Genomic DNA, 18,472 nt, shown 5'->3' with positions numbered 1-18,472 from the left:
AATTTCTATCAAAATAGAAGGAATTTACAGCCTAATAGGATTCAAATCAGAATCATTTTTAGCATAAAACGTAAATTTAAAAAAATACATTAGACGTGTAATTCAGCCGGAGAACACATCTGTACAGCTGGAAAGCAGATTATAGAAAATAAAGGCTGTGATTTTTGAACACAAGCTGAATTTGTTAGAAAATTTGCAGAAATGATGGACAACTGATTCCTACCTGACTCTGTTTCCACTGAGAAAGTGAGAGATTTCTCCGGTTTACTTTCTGTTAGAGAGTATCCTGCAGGATATGGAGGGGAACCAGTGACATATCTCTGGCTCAGTCTGGAAAAATGGAAAAGGGGAAGAAAACAATCCGTTTTTGTGTGAATCAGAACCAACGGGTTAGTTCTGTACTGTTCAGGTGAATGGAAAATTGCGGGGAAAAAGATCCGGAGAATTCAGCAAACTGGTTTTTCCACGCGCAAGTGCGCATGTGCAAAGTCAGGGCGGTTATCGGTTTAATAAACGCAGGTAAGTTTTAGGGGCGTGGCTTTTACACACTACCGCGAGCGGCCGCTTCATGTCCACAACCAAAGCAATAAAACCTTTATATAAATCTTTTACTTTATAACATACTTTTAAATAAAGAAATGTTTGTTTGTTTCTTTATTGTAGGTATAGATGACTCATTTCGCAGACCACTGACACAAACTTATTCATATTTTACGTGTTATATTTCTTATAACATTTTATATTTTCATGCTACTGCTGAAATAAAAATTTCCATCTAAACCCCCTTATATCAGTTCACAGTGAGCTACTCTATGCTGACAGTAAAGACTGAAACTGAAATATCTGTCTTGAGTAAATCTTAATTAAAAACCTGACTAGGGAAATTATCCAATGCTCAGAATTGTTATAATAGCGGAACTAGTAACATTTCTTTCTTTTTCTTTCCAAGGCTTATTTCAGCAGGTGTTCTGCAGCACCCACATTGTCTCAGGGGCAAAAAATTGAACCCATTTTTATTCATTTCATTCATTCTTCAAGACAAAAACGTCACCCATGTTTGTTATTAGTTGGTTAGACTGCATTCTGGATAATTTCAAAAGTATATGAATTATTTTACGTATGAACACAAAACCCACCAAACCTATTACAGGGTTACATAAGTATTATTTGTAAGTAAAATAGTTCGAATCATGTGTAATGTTTTTGTATTATATCCATGAATCAATAATTTTCCAAAACGTATGATGCAAAGTATTCTTTTTTTCAATCATATATTATAGTGTAGTTATCAGGACCGGGCCTCCAACCCGGACCTCCGTGCGCGCGCCTGCAGCCATGGAGTAAGATCCAAACGCGGGATAAAATGAAGCACCGCTTTATTAACAAACACGAGACATGGGGTAGACTAACTGAACACGAGAAAAGACGTGACAAGGAATTAAAACAAAAACAAAACCTAGATCTAAAAAACCTTAACATAATCTATGGCAAAAAGAACAGAACAGAACAGAACAGAACAGAACAGAACAGAACAGAACAGAACAGAACCATGGAACAGATTAACAATGACCGAAACACAAGGATCCCTATTTATAGGGCTAGACATTAAGGTAAATGGGGAACAGGTGATACAACAGGAGCGCAATAGGAAAGGCTTGACACAAAATAAACATCCAAGATTCGCCTGCCAGCGCCCTCTCCCGGCCTAGCAGGGAACTGTCCAGCTATTCCTGACTAGTTTATGGTAAGAGAGATGAATTAAAAGAATGGAGGGTTGTTGATATGGTGGAACACACTTTCTAAGCTAATAATAATAATAATAATAATAATAATAATAATAATAATAATAATAATAATAAGTCCTGTATACACCTCTATGTTTTACATAGCTTAACTTGTTTATTCCCATTTTTTCACAGATTAGATAGTTACAAGAATTATTGATTTTCATGAACATGGACATTGCTGGGTGTCAGTGATGATTCTCTCTCTTTTCCAGAGCCTCAAAGAGCTAAAGAAGATTCGATGCGATGCGCGGCTCGTGCATGTGCTTTTTAGTTTTGCTTTTTCATCCCTAGCCACGGGCCGCGGGTAAAGGGTGACTGAGTACATAGGACCCTGGGATCAGTGATCTGCCAGCAGTTACTCTATCAGTGAGCGAAATGTGTACTTTTCTATATTATTATTTAAAAAAGTGATGTCATGGATCATGAGATGATGGGAAAGGGCCCCCCACGAATCGGTCTACACCCCTGTCTGCATGTGATTTACTCTGTTAAATGTCCACTAATCCAGACCCGATCCTGACTCCAGCTCTAACACTAAATCACGATGTTTCTCTCGAAGAAGAATTGATCGAATTCAGCTTTTGCAGCTCATCCTGCTGAGTTGAGATATTTGTACAATTCCCTCATTTTGTCTTGTGGTGTTGTCTCTGCATGGATCTTATTGTACATTTCACTAGTAAATTCCTTGCTTTTGATACAGTCTACTATCTCCATTACTGAAGGAACTCTGAACGAAATCCGCTTTGTATTTATCCACAAAGTCAGCACCTAAAACACGGACAAATTATTTTAAACATTAAACTCAAAGCGACAGAACACCTTTGGGATGAATTCGAGTGGAGACTGTGAGCCAGACCTTCTCGTACAGCATCAGTGCCTGACCTCTCAAATGCACTTCTGCTTGAATGGTCAAAAAATTCCCATAAACACACTCCTAAACCTTGTGGAATGCCTTTCCAGAAGAATTGAAGCTGTTTTAGATGCAAAGGGCGGCACAACTCCATATTTCATTCATGTGCACGTAAAGGCAGACGTCCCAGTTTTGGAATGGCTTGCAGTCTCCGCTCTAATTCATTCCAAAGATCTTTTATCGGGTTGAGGTCAGGACTTTGAGCAGGCAGGTCAGGTTCCTCCACACCTAACTGGCTGGAACAGAAAGGGACCATCACCAAACTGTTCCCACAAAGTTTGGAGAATGAAATTGTCTTGGTATGCTGAAGCATTAAGGTGCTAAGCCGAATCCCTGAAACACAACACCTGAATTCAGTTATTTGCAATGTAATACACATATACACATACACAAAAGTCTATTTACCTGGATTAATTTCTTTCATGCTGAGTGTATGCTGAGTGCTGTAAACAAAACAAGCAATCAGGTGTCTTTTCATTGCTTAAGCACATGTTACAGTGATTATTTGATTATTTTTTTCCAATATGACAAAACCATGAAATTAGTTTCTAAGGAAAAGGTAAATAGTGAAGTTAAGGCCTATTTATTTTTGAACTGATATGCATTTTAATAAATAAATTGTAAACAATTATTTTGGCTTGTAGTTAGTTAGACTTATAGTTAATAGTTAGCCTTAGTCACTGTGTTGAATGTAATTGGGTTCTCTGTGAAAAAAACAAAAAAAAAAAAAAGTCATTCATTAACTGGTTAGTTCGTCTTAGAGGAAGCTTGGTGTGAATAGAGAGTGTGAATAGGAAGTCAGTCTGTCCCAAAGCACCATGCACACACACATACGTTCACACATAAGAGGAATTAAGCAGAGATTATCTACCACGCCTACTGATTGTAAGATGGGAAGAGACTTATGGCATGAAACAGGGATTTTAGACTTTAATTCCTTCCAAAACCTACCTACAAAAACATTGTTATTTTCAGAGAGAATTCTTTCTTCTTCTTTGCCAAACAGTACAGGAGCTGTGGCAATGCTCCTAATCTGGAACTCCAGAAACATTCTGGCTCTAATCTTATGAAATGTACAGTGATTTAATATTAATATGTAAATACTTAATATATAATCTCTGTAACAAAGCACAATCATAGTATTTGTTGACTCTTGTGTGTAAACATATCTTCTGTAGATTTTGTTTATTTACATCCTCTACAATGCATGTAATTTCTCAAATACTTTATACTCCAGTCAAACACTTTGGTAAGCTGGACATCAGCCAAACACCACTTAGTACTAAGCATGCAATTATAAAGTAAGGTTACAGAGGATTACCCAAAAAACACATAACAAAAACAAGGCTGCATTCAACACTATAATAAAAAATTAAATGCAGATGTACCTGAGGACACAGGATGCAGGACATTGGACGTTCTGGGGACAAATGCGGGAATGTCACAATCAATATCAGGTGTGGAGAAATTGCCTAAAAGCAGAAATCCTAGCATTCATGTGTGAACTAAGTAAAAACAACAGTTGCCTCTTTTGTGAAACAGGCTAGGATTGCCTAGTTGTTGTTGTTTTTTAGATATTTCGTTCCTCATGAACCTGGATTATAGTCTTAAATGTACAAACTATTTAAAATGTTGTTTGTTAACCTGCAAAATCAATCTAGTTTGCTAGATTAAATCCTTAAACTCTCCTTCTGAGAAATGTAACAAAAAAATAAAAAACTACAAGGAAATGTAGCTTAACTACAATAGAGCTTGGTTTGAAAATGTAAAAGAAAAGAAACCATAATCTTGTCAGACCTTTTCCCACATTTAAGGTGATATAGGAGAAAAACAAAATTCAAGTGGAAAACAAATTTTTAAAAAACCTTTTTAAAAAGAATAGAAATGCGCTACAGTCATCTTCCTCCCTGCTATTTCTCCCTTTCCAATAGCACTATATACCCCCTGTCTTACACGAAACCCTTCTTGGCCCAAGATGAGGTCTATTACTGAACTCCTTTCTGCAGTCCCACAGCCCAGGAGCACAATATTCATTTCTGAGAGACGGAGAGAGACAAAAAAAAAAAAAAAAAAAACATCACCAGAACTGACATTACTGCAGGCCATTGTCTCTGTCTCTTGCACCTCTTCAATAAAAAAAACAAACACAAACACAAACAAACAAGCATTTCTTTTTCAGATTTCAATCACTGCTCATACTGGAATCCCCCCAAATGTTTTCACTTGTTATGCATGTTATATTATTTTCTGTTTAATTTTATTTTACTACAGAGTTATGGTGTACAGAGGGTGACACCAGGATAAACCAGACTGGTTTACAGAAGACAATCTTAGACATGCCATGTCAAGGCTCAGAGTCTTAGAGATGTCATGTCGAGCCACACCATTCTGTTTACAAAGCGGACTGAGGAATACATAAAACAGGAAACGAGTTCAGGTAGCTTAAACTAGATGTGAAAGAGAAAAGGCTATTAAACATGAAATATACGTCAAAATGTAAGGAATTTACAGCCTAATTGGATTCGATTTAGCATTTTGTTTTAGCAAAAATATTTTTTTTAAACACGCGTCAATTTAAGACATTAGACGTGCAATTCAGCCAGAGCAGAACACTTCTGTGCAGCTGTAAATATTTTACGTATTATTATTCTTATAACGTTTTACCTTTTATAATTTTATGCTACTGCTGAAATAAATTTTCCACATAAACCCCCTTATATCAGTTCACAGTGAGCTACTCTATGCTGACAGTAAAGACTGACATTTCTCTCTTAAGTACATCTTAATTAAAAACCTGAAAGTTTTATAGTAGCGGAACTACTAACATTTCTTTTAAGAGGAACAATCTCCATCATCAGTTCCTACAGCACAGTTCCTCTTGGTGTAATCGGTCATTTCCAAGTCTTATTTCAGCAGGTGTTCTTCAGCAATCACGTTGTCTCTAGTGCAAAATTTAACCCATTTTCCATTTATTTTTCTTCCAAAAACGTCACCCATGGTTATTAGTTCGTCAGACTGTAAATAAATGGGTTCATGTATAAACACAAAAAGACACCAAAACTGTTACAGGCTTATGTAAGTATTACATTTGTAAGTAAAATAGTTTCGAATGATGTGTAATGTTTTTTGCATTATATTCATAAATCATTTTCCAAAATCTATAAGTATTATTTTTTAAATCATATATTGTACTTGACTTGTAGTAGATTATTCTCTGAATCTATTATTCTATTAAATTTGAAGAATAGAGGGTTGTTGATAGGGTGGAACAAACTTTCTAGGTAAATAAATAAATAAATAATAAGTCCTGTACACACCTCTATGTTTAAAATAGTTTAACTTGTTTATTTCCATTTTTTTACAGATTAGTTACAAGAATAATTGATTCTCATGGACATCTCATTGCTGGGTGTCAGTGATGATCCTCTCTCTTTTCCAGAGCCTCAAAACTCTAAAGAAGATGCGATGCTCGGCTCGTGCACGTACCTTGCTTCAACCAGCTACTGGCTGCGGGTAAAGGGTGACTGAGTACATAGGACCCTGCCATGTGAGGTGCTTTAACCGCCCTGCCCTCGAAGATCCCGAAACATTATTATTGTTGTTGTGAAACTGAGTGTATACCGTACCTGTGCATGCACACAATATTCTGATCCTCACTGTTTTAACAAGGTTCAGCACACACACACGTTCGTTCACTGCTTGTTTAGGAATGATGCCAAATGCTAATTAGAGGTGAATGAGTGAGCGCCGGAGCGTGGACTCGGCAGAGAAAAGCGAGAGGTCATTTGTCGTTCTTTAAGTCAAGACCAACACGACGTGAACAATGTCCAAACCAAAAAAAGAAAAGAGAGGGAGGAGAGAAAAAGAAAACAAAATAAATGCAAATTACTTTATTAGCATTGGGGCTAAACTATCCCGACCCTGATCTCGACTCCAGCTCTAACACTAAATCACGATGTTTCTTTCGAAGAATTTGATAGAATTCAGCTTTTGCAGCTCGTCCCGCTGAGTTGAGATATTTATAAAATTCTCTCATTTTGTCTTGTGGTGTTGCCTCGGCGTCGATCTTATTGTACATTTCACTAGTAAATTCCTTACTTTTGATACAGTCTACTATCTCCATTACTGAAAGAACTCTCTGAATGAGATCTGCTTTGTATTTATCCACAAAGTCAGCACCTAAAATACAGACAAACAGATTATTTTAACATTAAACACACATTAAACAATCTTCTCAGTACATTTTTAATGCATCAGGATCCATTCAGTGCTCACATTAACTGGATAATTTTTCCACAGAAATCGAATGTAAAACTTCCAGTGAGTAAAATGGTTCAGGAAGCCTTACCAGGTGAATCTTTACTTGTGGCGGCTCTCTGTGTACCTGATGTGACAAGACAGAAAATCATTAACATGCATCCAGAGACACACTTCCTGAAAATGAACAGAACTCATTCATTCGTCATCATTAACATGCAGTCACATACAACCGTTCACTAAATCTCTGGAGAAATGTATAAGTGCATGGAGCTAGTGTTGTTAGATTTGCTTTGAGCTTGAGTTACTGTCTGTGTGAAATTTAGCATTTTCTTCCCATGTTCATGTCGGTTTTTCCCCTTCCACTGTAAAGAAACCTCCAGGTGTATTAACTTCACTAAATTGACCCTGGGTGTGTGTGTCCCACTAGGGTAATTTCTCCAACTCTGGATCCAGTGCGACACTGATTAGGATAAAAGGGTCCTAAAGGTGGAGGGATGGATGCACGGTTGGATGGATGGATGAATAGATGGATGAATAGATGGATGGATGGATGGATGGATGTACAGATGAATGACTAAATGAATATAAGAAGGCTCTGATATAAGAACGATGCTTTTTAAAAGTTTTTAATCTCACATTAACAATTAGGTACCTGTGAGGTTGATATCACGGGGCGTCCACACCACCAGGCCAGTTTCATCCAAAAGACTTAATGTGACTTTTGTAACCCCAGTATTTAGGAACACTTCAAATGTAGGGTGGTAGTTGGGTCCATAGTCACACTCAAACTTCTCATCCTGAGTAAACAGGTGATGGAGAGAATATTCCACATGCTTCTTCACACATAATGACAATGAGCCTTTTATAAATGACATGAGCAGTTGTAAATTACCTCTGGTTGGGAAACATATTCACGGTCAGTAGTCTTACAGCACGGCCTGTATTTTTTACCAGGGGTCAGCTCACATTTGGAGCTTGTTGTAATGTATCTTATACTCTTGTGTCTCTTCTGCACCTTTAAGGCCAAGAAATCATAGTAGTTTATTTTAGGAAATTTAATCAAGTTATTCTAAATCTTTGCTCAATGTGTCTAACAATATAATAACTTTTCAGTACACATAAGGACAGTGTCAGGAATAAAGATCACTAACATTTAACGCTAACGTAATAAAGGTACATATGAAAGCCCATACCTCTTCAACTGGGACATTCCCTGGCAACAGATGGATGTGAAATTTCCTCAGGCTTTTCTCAAAGAACAGCAGAACTTGGGCTCTGATGGGAAATGCTGGCCATAGCAATGCTTTTAAGAGACCAAAAGGTGAGAGATTCTGAACTTCTATGATCACGTGTGTGTTTGTTATTTTTAGAGGCTGAAGCATCTCCACATTTCCACCAGTCACATGAGCCACAGTCAATTTAACCACATCTGTACCTGCAACATATAAACAACCAGAACAAGGCTTTAGATTAGATGAAAAAACACAGATTTTAATCGCACAATGGCTAGTAAATTGGACTGCTGTATAACAACTATGACATTATTATATTTTTATACTGATCAGGAAAACTTTTTTTAGTATTTTTTTGTTTTTGTTGAATCAATAAAATAAAATAAAATAAAATAAAATAAAATAAATCAACTCACGAGTCTCACAGTGTGGAAAGTGCAGGCGACGGATTGAACCATTATGGCACTCGATACTATACAGAGGTCCTGCAGGCTCCATGTGGCGTAATCCATCCAAGACACGCCTGTCCCAGGACACTATTTTGTACATCACTCTGCCTTCCCCTTTCATATCAAACACAAGGTCTGAGAATTTGCACTTAAACTGTCCAGCATGAAGGTAAAGAGTCCTGAGGAACAAAATCAGAAAATCAGAAGGATTCCATTTTTATCCACACAGGCCAATCAGGTGCTTGTTCAGTTCCTTTTCATCTAGAGACTGGACTACTGCAACTCAGTCCCAGCAGGTCTACTGACCTCTGCAAATGATCCAGAATGCAGCTGCATGAATGTTTTCAACTGTCTGAAGTTCTCCCACACCACCCCACTGCTGCAATCCTGACAAACACTGACTTCTGATAGCCTCCTACATCAGATTTAAAACACTGATGCTTGCCTACAAAGCCAACAATGGATGAGCGCCCACTTACCTCAAATCTCTTGTCACTGCCTGCACTGCACCAGGCTCTCTCTGGACCGCTGCGTCACTGCTCCAATTTACCTGAACATCTGAGTCACTGGCAGGAAAAAGAAAGGTAAAGACCTCCATCTTACTGAAATACTTCAACTGGCACTTCTTTATTTAAAATACTACTACAACTACTACAACTACTAATAATAATAATGTATTTTTCTTAGTGAAGCAGTATTGATGTATTCTGTGATCGAGATTTTAAAGCACTTGTGTAAGTCACCCTTGAAAAGGGCTTTTGCCAAATGCGTTAAATGTAAATGTAAGAACAGAAAACTCCAGCTATAATTCAGAATTAAGTTTTGTCCATTTCTGCTTTCAAACTACACCTTGGTTTGGTTAAAAAGTGGCAGCTGACATAATAGACAAAAGAAACACCATAGCTGGGTGAAATTTACACTTTCATATATTTAATATATTTACACACATACACAAAAGTGGATTTACCAGAAATCATATCTGTATTTATCTTCTAAAGAGCCTTCATCAGAATCAGAAGTCAGTACAGGGGAGAATGTTATTGCTCTTCTTGGTGTTGCTGTTGTTCTTGTTCCTCTGGGTGCTCCCTGTTTGGGGACATTACAGCAGATCATTTCATTCTGCATGTTTAGATTTAGCACAGGTTTTTTTTTACAGGGGAGAATAAGAGCTGTAAACAAAACAGGAGACCAGGTGTGTATTTTCATTGCTAGAGCACATTTTACTGATCAGTCAAACATTTGAAAACACTAGATTATTATTTTCCAACATGACTAAGGATTAAATTAGTTTCTAAGGAAAAGGTAAGGAGTGAATTTAATGCCCTCCAATAATTGATATGCATTTTAATAAGGAGTTTTTACTTTAAATTTACCTGTAAGTTTTTTGCTTTACTTTTTGTTTTTCAACAAACAAATACTTTGGCCAGTAGCTAGTTAGACTTATAGTTATTACTTATTAGTCTCACTGTAATCAATGAAATTAGGTTCTGTGTGTGAAGAATAAATAAAACACATTCATTCATTAATGGATTTGTTCATCTTGAAGAATTCTGGGTGTAAAGACAGAGTGTGAATGGAAAGTCAGTCGGTCACAAAGCACCGTGCAGTTAAGGGGAATTAAGCAGAGAAAATCCACCTACTGATGGTAAGATGGAATAAGTCTGGAGGCTGGAACCAGGGATATTGGACATTGTGGCACCCATAAACGTGCCTAAAAATGCATAAAAAAAAAATCAAATAATTTTGTAGAGAGTATTCTTTCTTCTTCTTTGTCAACCAGTACAGGAGCTGTGGTAATCCTCCTTAACTGGAACTCCAGAAGCATTCTGGCCTTAGTTTAATGAAACATACAGTGATTTTTTTTTATATTGATGTGTGAATACTTCATTTATAATCTCTGTAACAAAGCACAATCATAATATTTATTGATTCTTGTGTGTAACTATAACTGCTGTAGATTTTGTTTATTTACACCCACTACAGTGCATGTTATTCTAAATACTTTATACTCCAGTCCTCACACTTTGGGAACCACTAAGCTGCACATCAGCCAAACACCACTTAGTATTAAGCATGCAATTATACAGTAAGGTTACAGAGGATTACTAAAAAAACAAGGTTGCATTCAACACCATAATAAAAAGTAAATGTAGATGTACCTAAAGACACAGGATGCAGGCCAGGGGTCAGGCTGGGGACAGTAAACATTGGAGGCTGACAATCAAAATCAGGTGTTGAAAAATCGCCTAAAACTAGAAATCTTCAAATAAATGAAAATCAGCATTCATGTGTGAACTAAATAAAAACAACAATTGCTTCTTTTCTGAAACAGGCTCGGTGTTGACCTCATAACTATAAGTTTTTAGAATTTACGTTCCACATGAACCTGGCTTATATTCTGTATTGTACAAACTATTTAAAATGTTGTTTGTTAACATACAAATCAATCTAGTTCGCTACATTAAATTCTCAAATTTCTTTGGATAAACGTAGCTACAGGAAGTAAAAAATGACAAGGAAATGTAGCTTAACTATAATTTTCACATTAAGCTTAACCAACACTGGGAGGGTTTGGAAATGGAAAAGAAAAGAAACAAAGATCTTAAAGAATTTAAAAAATACTTTTATAAAGAATAAAAATACTCTAACCAGCTCACCATACATGCCCGAGTCTGTGGATCTGGGAGGAAATCCTCCACCTCCCCTCATTTTTTTATTTCCTCTTCTCCACATATCTTCAGGGTTCTGTGATGCCCTTGTGTCTGTCTCAAGAGAAAATCCTTTGTTTTGTAGTGCCACTGCCTGCATTGCACCACGCTCTCTCTGGTCCTCTGAGTCACTGCTCCAACTGGCAGGAAAAAGAAAGGTAAAGACCTCCATCTTCCTGAAATACTTCAACTCGCACTTGTTTATTTAAAATACTACTACAACTACTACTAATAATAATAATGTATTTTTCTTAGTGAAACAGTATTGATGTATTCTGTGATCGAGATTTTAAAGCACTTGTGTAAGTCACCCTTGAAAAGGGCTTTTGCCAAATGCTTTACATGTAAATGTAAGAACAGAAAACTCCAGCTATAATTCAGAATTAAGTTTTGTCCATTTCTGGACACCTTGGTTTGGTTGAAAAACTACATGACTAAAAAGTGGCAGCTGATATAATAGACAAAAGAAATAGCTGGATGAATTGTACACTTTCATATATTTAATATATTTACACACATACACAAAAGTGGATTTACCAGAAATCATATCTGTATTTATCTTCTAAAGAGCCTTCATCAGAATCAGAAGTCAGTACAGGGGAGAATGTTATTGCTCTTCTTGGTGTTGCTGTTGTTCTTGTTCCTCTGGGTGCTCCCTGTTTGGGGACATTACAGCAGATCATTTCATTCTGCATGTTTAGATTTAGCACAGGTTTTTTTTTTACAGGGGAGAATAAGAGCTGTAAACAAAACAGGAGACCAGGTGTGTATTTTCATTGCTAGAGCACATTTTACTGATCAGTCAAACATTTGAAAACACTAGATTATTATTTTCCAACATGACTAAGGATTAAATTAGTTTCTAAGGAAAAGGTAAAGAGTGAATTTAATGCCCTCCAATAATTGATATGCATTTTAATAAGGAGTTTTTACTTTAAATTTACCTGTAAGTTTTTTGCTTTACTTTTTGTTTTTCAACAAACAAATACTTTGGCCAGTAGCTAGTTAGACTTATAGTTATTACTTATTAGTCTCACTGTAATCAATGAAATTAGGTTCTGTGTGTGAAGAATAAATAAAACACATTCATTCATTAATGGATTTGTTCATCTTGAAGAATTCTGGGTGTAAAGACAGAGTGTGAATGGAAAGTCAGTCGGTCACAAAGCACCGTGCAGTTAAGGGGAATTAAGCAGAGATAATCCACCTACTGATGGTAAGATGGAATAAGTCTGGAGGCTGGAACCAGGGATATTGGACATTGTGGCACCCATAAACGTGCCTAAAAATGCATAAAAAAAAAATCAAATAATTTTGTAGAGAGTATTCTTTCTTCTTCTTTGTCAACCAGTACAGGAGCTGTGGTAATCCTCCTTAACTGGAACTCCAGAAGCATTCTGGCCTTAGTTTAATGAAACATACAGTGATTTTTTTTTATATTGATGTGTGAATACTTTATTTATAATCTCTGTAACAAAGCACAATCATAATATTTATTGATTCTTGTGTGTAACTATAACTGCTGTAGATTTTGTTTATTTACACCCACTACAGTGCATGTTATTCTAAATACTTTATACTCCAGTCCTCACACTTTGGGAACCACTAAGCTGGACATCAGCCAAACACCACTTAGTATTAAGCATGCAATTATACAGTAAGGCAGGCCAGGGGTCAGGCTGGGGACAGTAAACATTGGAGGCTGACAATCAAAATCAGGTGTTGAAAAATCGCCTAAAAGCAGAAATCCTCAAATAAATGAAAATCAGCATTCATGTGTGAACTAAGTAAAAACTACAGTTGCTTCTTTTCTGAAACAGGCTCGGTGTTGACCTCATAACTATAAGTTTTTAGAATTTATGTTCCACATGAACCTGGCTTATATTCTGTATTGTACAAACTATTTAAAATGTTTCTTAACATACAAATCAATCTAGTTCGCTACATTAAATTCTCAAATTTCTTTGGATAAACGTAGCTACAGGAAGTAAAAAATGACAAGGAAATGTAGCTTAACTATAATTTTCACATTAAGCTTAACCAACACTGGGAGGGTTTGGAAATGGAAAAGAAAAGAAACAAAGATCTTAAAGAATTTAAAAAATACTTTTATAAAGAATAAAAATACTCTAACCAGCTCACCATACATGGGCCAGTCTGTGGATCTGGGAGGAAATCCTCCACCTCCCCTCAGGTTTTTATTTGCTCTTCTCCACATATCTTCAAGGTCCTGTGATGACCTTATGTCTGTTTTAAGAGGACAGACTTTGTTTTCTGCCACCATCTCCTCAATCATCTCCAGCAGCTCTGTGACCTGAGAGACATCATCTCTCTTTTTATTATTAAAAACATGATATCTGTTTCTGCATTTCTCTACCAGCCGCTGGAGAGCCTGTCCTTCACTTGCAATGTGTCTCTCTATGGTTGTGTCTCCCAGAGAGTCTCCAAAGGTGAAAAGAACTATGGTGTGACTCCAGACTGTCGAGCCGAGAAGATCTACGTACCAGACTAACTCTTCTTTCTCTTTTTCTGTAAATGTAAAGTCCAAACGCATGACCAGCAGTACAGCGTCTGGACCTGGAGGGCACATCGACACACTGAGCTCAATCTCCTGTTTAAGTGACTGTACAGCTTTATCTCTCTGCCATCCTGGAGCTTCAACCACAGTGATCTTCCTCCCTGCTACTTCTCCCTGTCTCAAAACACACTGAGCACTTTCTTGTAAGTCAAACTCCTCTCTGCCCAGGATGGTGTTTCCTGCTGAACTTTTCCCTGCACCTCTACAGCCCAGGAGCACAATCCTGACTTCTGAGAGACGGTGCAGGTCACCTGCAGACAAACAAACAAACACACAAACAATAAAAGTTTCAATTCATACAATGACTAATGATATTAGCATAAGGATTTTCTTGTGTCAGTGCAAAACACCTGACATCGGTCTAGTAAAACATCTAATAACTGACTTTACAGTCAGATGAAGCATAATCTAAGAACTCACCAGAACTGCCTTTACTGCAGGCCATCACAAACTATACGTCACTGTCTCTTGCACCTCTGCAATAAAACAAACAAACAAACAAATAACATTTAGTTTCATCTTTCAACCACTGCTCATATTGGAAGCCCCCCCCCCAAATCATTATATTATTATATATTACTACATCGTTATATTATTTTATGTTTCATTTTATTTATAATATTTATTTATTTATATAAGTTATATTGTACAGAGGGCGACATCAGGATAAACCAGACTAGTTTCAGAAGACAATCTTAGACACGTCATGTCAAGGCTCAGTGTTAGAGATGTCATGTCGAGCTAAACCGTTATAATTACAAAGCGGACTGAGTAATACATAAAACAGGAAACAGGATTTCCTCAAACTGGTAGGTTAAACTAGATGTGAAAGATGTTAGAAACAGGCAATTAAACATGAAACTTCTATCAAAATAGAGGGAATTTACAGCCTAATAGGATTTGATTCAGAATAATCTTTAGCGTAAAACGTACATTAAAAAAAAAGCCATTAAACGTGCAATTCAGACAGAGGAGAACACATCTGTACAGCTGGAAAGCAGATTATATAATAAAGGTTTGATTTTTGAACACAAGCTGAATTTGTTAGAAAATGAGCAGAAATGATGGACAGCTGATTCCTACCTGACTCTGTTTCCACTGAGAAAGTGAGAGATTTCTCCGGTTTACTTTCTGTGTTAGAGAGTATCCTGCAGGATATGGAGGGGAACCAGTGACATATCTCTGGCTCAGTCTGGAAAAATGGAAAAGGGGAAGAAAACAATCCGTTTTTGTGTGAATCAGAACCAACGGGTTAGTTCTGTACTGTTCAGGTGAATGGAAAATTGCGGGGAAAAAGATCCCGGGGAAAAAGATCCGGAGAATTCAGCAACACGTTTTTTCCACGCGCAAGTGCGCATGTGCGAAATGAGGGCGGTTATCGGTTTAATAAACGCAGTTTTAGGGGCGTGGCTTTTACACACTACCGCGAGCGGCCGCTTCATGTCCACAACCAAAGCAATAAAACCTTTATATAAATCTTTTTACTTTATATCATACTTTTAAATAAAGAAATGTTTGTTTGTTTCTTTATTTATTTATGTATTCACAGATATAGGTATAGATTAGATTAGTATTAGGTAAAGATGATTCATTTCGCAGACCAAGCCACTGCCACAAAATTATTCATATTTTACGTGTTATATTTCTTATAACATTTTATATTTTCATGCTACTGCTGAAATAAAAATTTCCATCTAAACCCCCTTATATCAGTTCACAGTGAGCTACTCTATGCTGACAGTAAAGACTGAAACTGAAATATCTGTCTTGAGTAAATCTTAATCAAAGACCTGACTAGGGAAATTATCCAATGCTCAGAATTGTTATAATAGCGGAACTAGTAACATTTCTTTCTTTTTCTTTCCAAGGCTTATTTCAGCAGGTGTTCTGCAGCACCCACATTGTCTCAGGGGCAAATTTGAACCCATTTTTCATTCATTTCATTCATTCAAAAATGTCAACCATGTTTATTATTAGTTGGTTAGACTGTATTCTGAATAACTTCAGAAGTATATGAATTATTTTACGTATGAACACAAAAACACACCCAAACTATTACAGGGTTATAGGAGTTTTAAATTTGTAAGTAAAATAGGTCGAATGACGTGTAATGTTTTTGTATTATATCCATGAATCATTTTCCAAAATCTATAAGTATTCTTTTTTTAATCATACTATGTGCAATTGAAAACCTTGAATTCATTCCTCAGAGAAACCTTGAATCATTATTCCCGAATTTGTTTAAGAGTGTTCCTTTCCATTCCTGTCACAGTGGCCTCTGCAGAGAGGTCATTCGGTAAACTAAAACTTATAAAAAATGATCTGCCATCTACAATGGACTAAGACCAATTAGTGCTTCTGGCACTCATATCAATAGCACGCAGTTGCACCCTTTGATGAGATGTTATAAAAATGGGAAAGCATGAAAACAAGACGTGTTCAAGTTTAATTAGGCGTTACCTTTATGTCTGAAATGTTTAGGACAAGAAACTCTTTTTACTGGCTACCAGTACTTTTTTTAATGTATAATAAGACTGCAGTGTTAAAAGTTCTGTTCCGCTGTTAAGCTTGTTGCTGTGTTTAGCTGCTTTTGTGGGTTTTTATATTTCTTTATTGTTGCTGCCTAGATTGCAATAAACTGTTAGATATCATTTTAACTGTTAAAAATTATTTTAATGATGTAATGATGATTCAAAAATCATTGAAATAAATAATAAGGGTTGTATAGAAGACTAGTTAAGACTAGTTAGTTATGTATCAGAGTTAACTCAAACTGAATCTAAAATTAAAACCATTTTTGTTACTTGAAATAAAATATTTCAATGTTATTTTAAATAATGTAAAGGTTAACTAATAAACTATTTTATTTTCTTATTCGGTGTCTTTCAATTTCTTATTAAACACATCAAAACACACACACACACACATATTCATCAGGAAGAAGGGGGCCCAAATTTCTGTCTTGCGTACCCCCCTTAAAACTCTGCCCCTGATAGTAAGTGACTGACAACAGAGAATTAATTTCAAAACATCGAAAACCTTTAATAAATAATTAGCGATTCCAAATCAACAGGATGGTACACTACTATATATTTAAACATTTTAAACGTAGAAAAAGAAATTCAAACACAGTGTAAAAAATACACTGTGTTGTCTCATATCGCCTTTGTCTGTAAAAAGTTATGTCTGTCTTTTTGTCTCAGTTTCATTTCATTTTTCAGCCAGTTTTATTTTAGGTGGAAGACTGTCTTCTTATGTGTGTCTCCTTGACATGAGTGTAGCAACTCTGTCAATTACTCTTCCAGGCTCAAATGAATTAATGAATTAACAGCTTATTTTTCAGTTGGCAAGACAGCAAGGTTGTTGAATCTTTCCTGACCCATGGTTCACCTCAACCATGTGTGCAGGCGTCTCAGGACACTAAATGATCCTCACATGTACAGCTGCTGACAGGAAGTGCAACCTGCAGAATTTTTTTTGAGAGACAGAAACATGTCACAGTCCAGCAGGTGGTATACAGTCAGAACATCTGGAATGCTACATTCACTAGATAATGTTTTGCCACAAATATTTCTTCTTTATATTGTAGTGAAGTGCAGCATCACTGAGAATTGACAAGAAGGATTGGGAGGATGAGTGCAGCTGTATGCATGTTTCACCATGCCCTTTTGTACTTCTGTAGCCTTGCTATGAGACCATCCTGGCAGCAGGAAGTCGTATTTTTTTATGTTCTCTAAATAAACTGAGGGCTTTCTTCCCATTTTTGTAGCCCTGACTCTGCAGTTTATCAATTTTGGTTCAAATATGTTGCCTTCACAACAGGCGACAGCAATAACAAAATGCTGCATGTTTTTCTACTGAATACTCCAACCATAGAAAAATGTAATACTATTTAGTATTGTATGCCTTCATCAAAAACATAAAATAAGTCATTGGATATTGGGCATGTTTACGGCCTGTTTAAGGTTACCCAGATCATCCTTTTCTTTCCTACATCATCTCCTGATAGTTCAAAAATCTTGAGCTCTTCTCCTATCCCCACAGCTTGAGCTACAAAATGTATACAAAGAAATGAATAGTAAACAAATGATGTACAAATCTGGGATGCTTTACATGTCAGATAAATTGTTTTAATGTTGCTTGCAGCCAATATTTTGATTAAAACAAACAATCAAGCAAAACAGTCAAGAAAGGGTTTCACCATGACTGAATATGACTCAACTAATTGATTTCAAATTAATTCTTGAATTAAGAATTGAGTTAAAAAAAAAAAAAAAGTTCTAAGCTTAGGTCATTATTTAGTGTGTTAAAATCTTTCATTTCTTTCTTTACTTTATTTTTTTTTAACCCCATGTCAGTATCACTCTAAACAAAAAGGTGAACATTATGAAATCACAAAAAATCATCCCACATGTAATTTACTGGTCTATCATACCTCTCGAGTGCCCCGTCTCCTCCTGATTTGCGGTGTCTGCCTGTTTTTTTGCAAAATGCTATGATTTTCTGCATGTTTTCAAATCTGAAAGAATAATTTCTATATAAAAAATC

The 18,472-nt window shown here is 36.3% G+C and overlaps 1 protein-coding gene across 1 annotated transcript in view; it reads right to left on the bottom strand.

The window, feature by feature from the left end:
* The window catches only part of LOC131348667 (uncharacterized), a 36,234-nt gene that overhangs the window by 10,997 nt on the left and 6,765 nt on the right, over window positions 1-18,472 (bottom strand). The window contains exons 10-26 of the mRNA XM_058383799.1: window positions 17,895-17,974; window positions 15,008-15,173; window positions 13,489-14,175; window positions 12,558-12,628; window positions 11,884-12,002; window positions 11,296-11,486; window positions 10,798-10,890; window positions 10,279-10,349; window positions 9,606-9,724; window positions 9,118-9,204; window positions 8,606-8,817; window positions 8,151-8,392; window positions 7,850-7,972; window positions 7,610-7,754; window positions 7,046-7,081; window positions 6,609-6,876; window positions 224-444 (exon numbers count right to left, since the gene is read on the bottom strand). Of these exons, the coding sequence (XP_058239782.1) occupies window positions 224-444; window positions 6,609-6,876; window positions 7,046-7,081; window positions 7,610-7,754; window positions 7,850-7,972; window positions 8,151-8,392; window positions 8,606-8,817; window positions 9,118-9,204; window positions 9,606-9,724; window positions 10,279-10,349; window positions 10,798-10,890; window positions 11,296-11,486; window positions 11,884-12,002; window positions 12,558-12,628; window positions 13,489-14,175; window positions 15,008-15,173; window positions 17,895-17,974 (2,931 nt within the window). The remainder of the gene's footprint in view (window positions 1-223; window positions 445-6,608; window positions 6,877-7,045; window positions 7,082-7,609; window positions 7,755-7,849; window positions 7,973-8,150; window positions 8,393-8,605; window positions 8,818-9,117; window positions 9,205-9,605; window positions 9,725-10,278; window positions 10,350-10,797; window positions 10,891-11,295; window positions 11,487-11,883; window positions 12,003-12,557; window positions 12,629-13,488; window positions 14,176-15,007; window positions 15,174-17,894; window positions 17,975-18,472) is intronic.

Source organism: Hemibagrus wyckioides, linkage group LG28 (genome assembly GCF_019097595.1).
Source record: "Hemibagrus wyckioides isolate EC202008001 linkage group LG28, SWU_Hwy_1.0, whole genome shotgun sequence".
Taxonomy (NCBI): Eukaryota; Metazoa; Chordata; class Actinopteri; order Siluriformes; family Bagridae; genus Hemibagrus; species Hemibagrus wyckioides.
The sequence above is the reverse complement of the archived record's forward strand: the minus strand, read 5'-3'. Positions and strand labels throughout refer to the sequence as shown.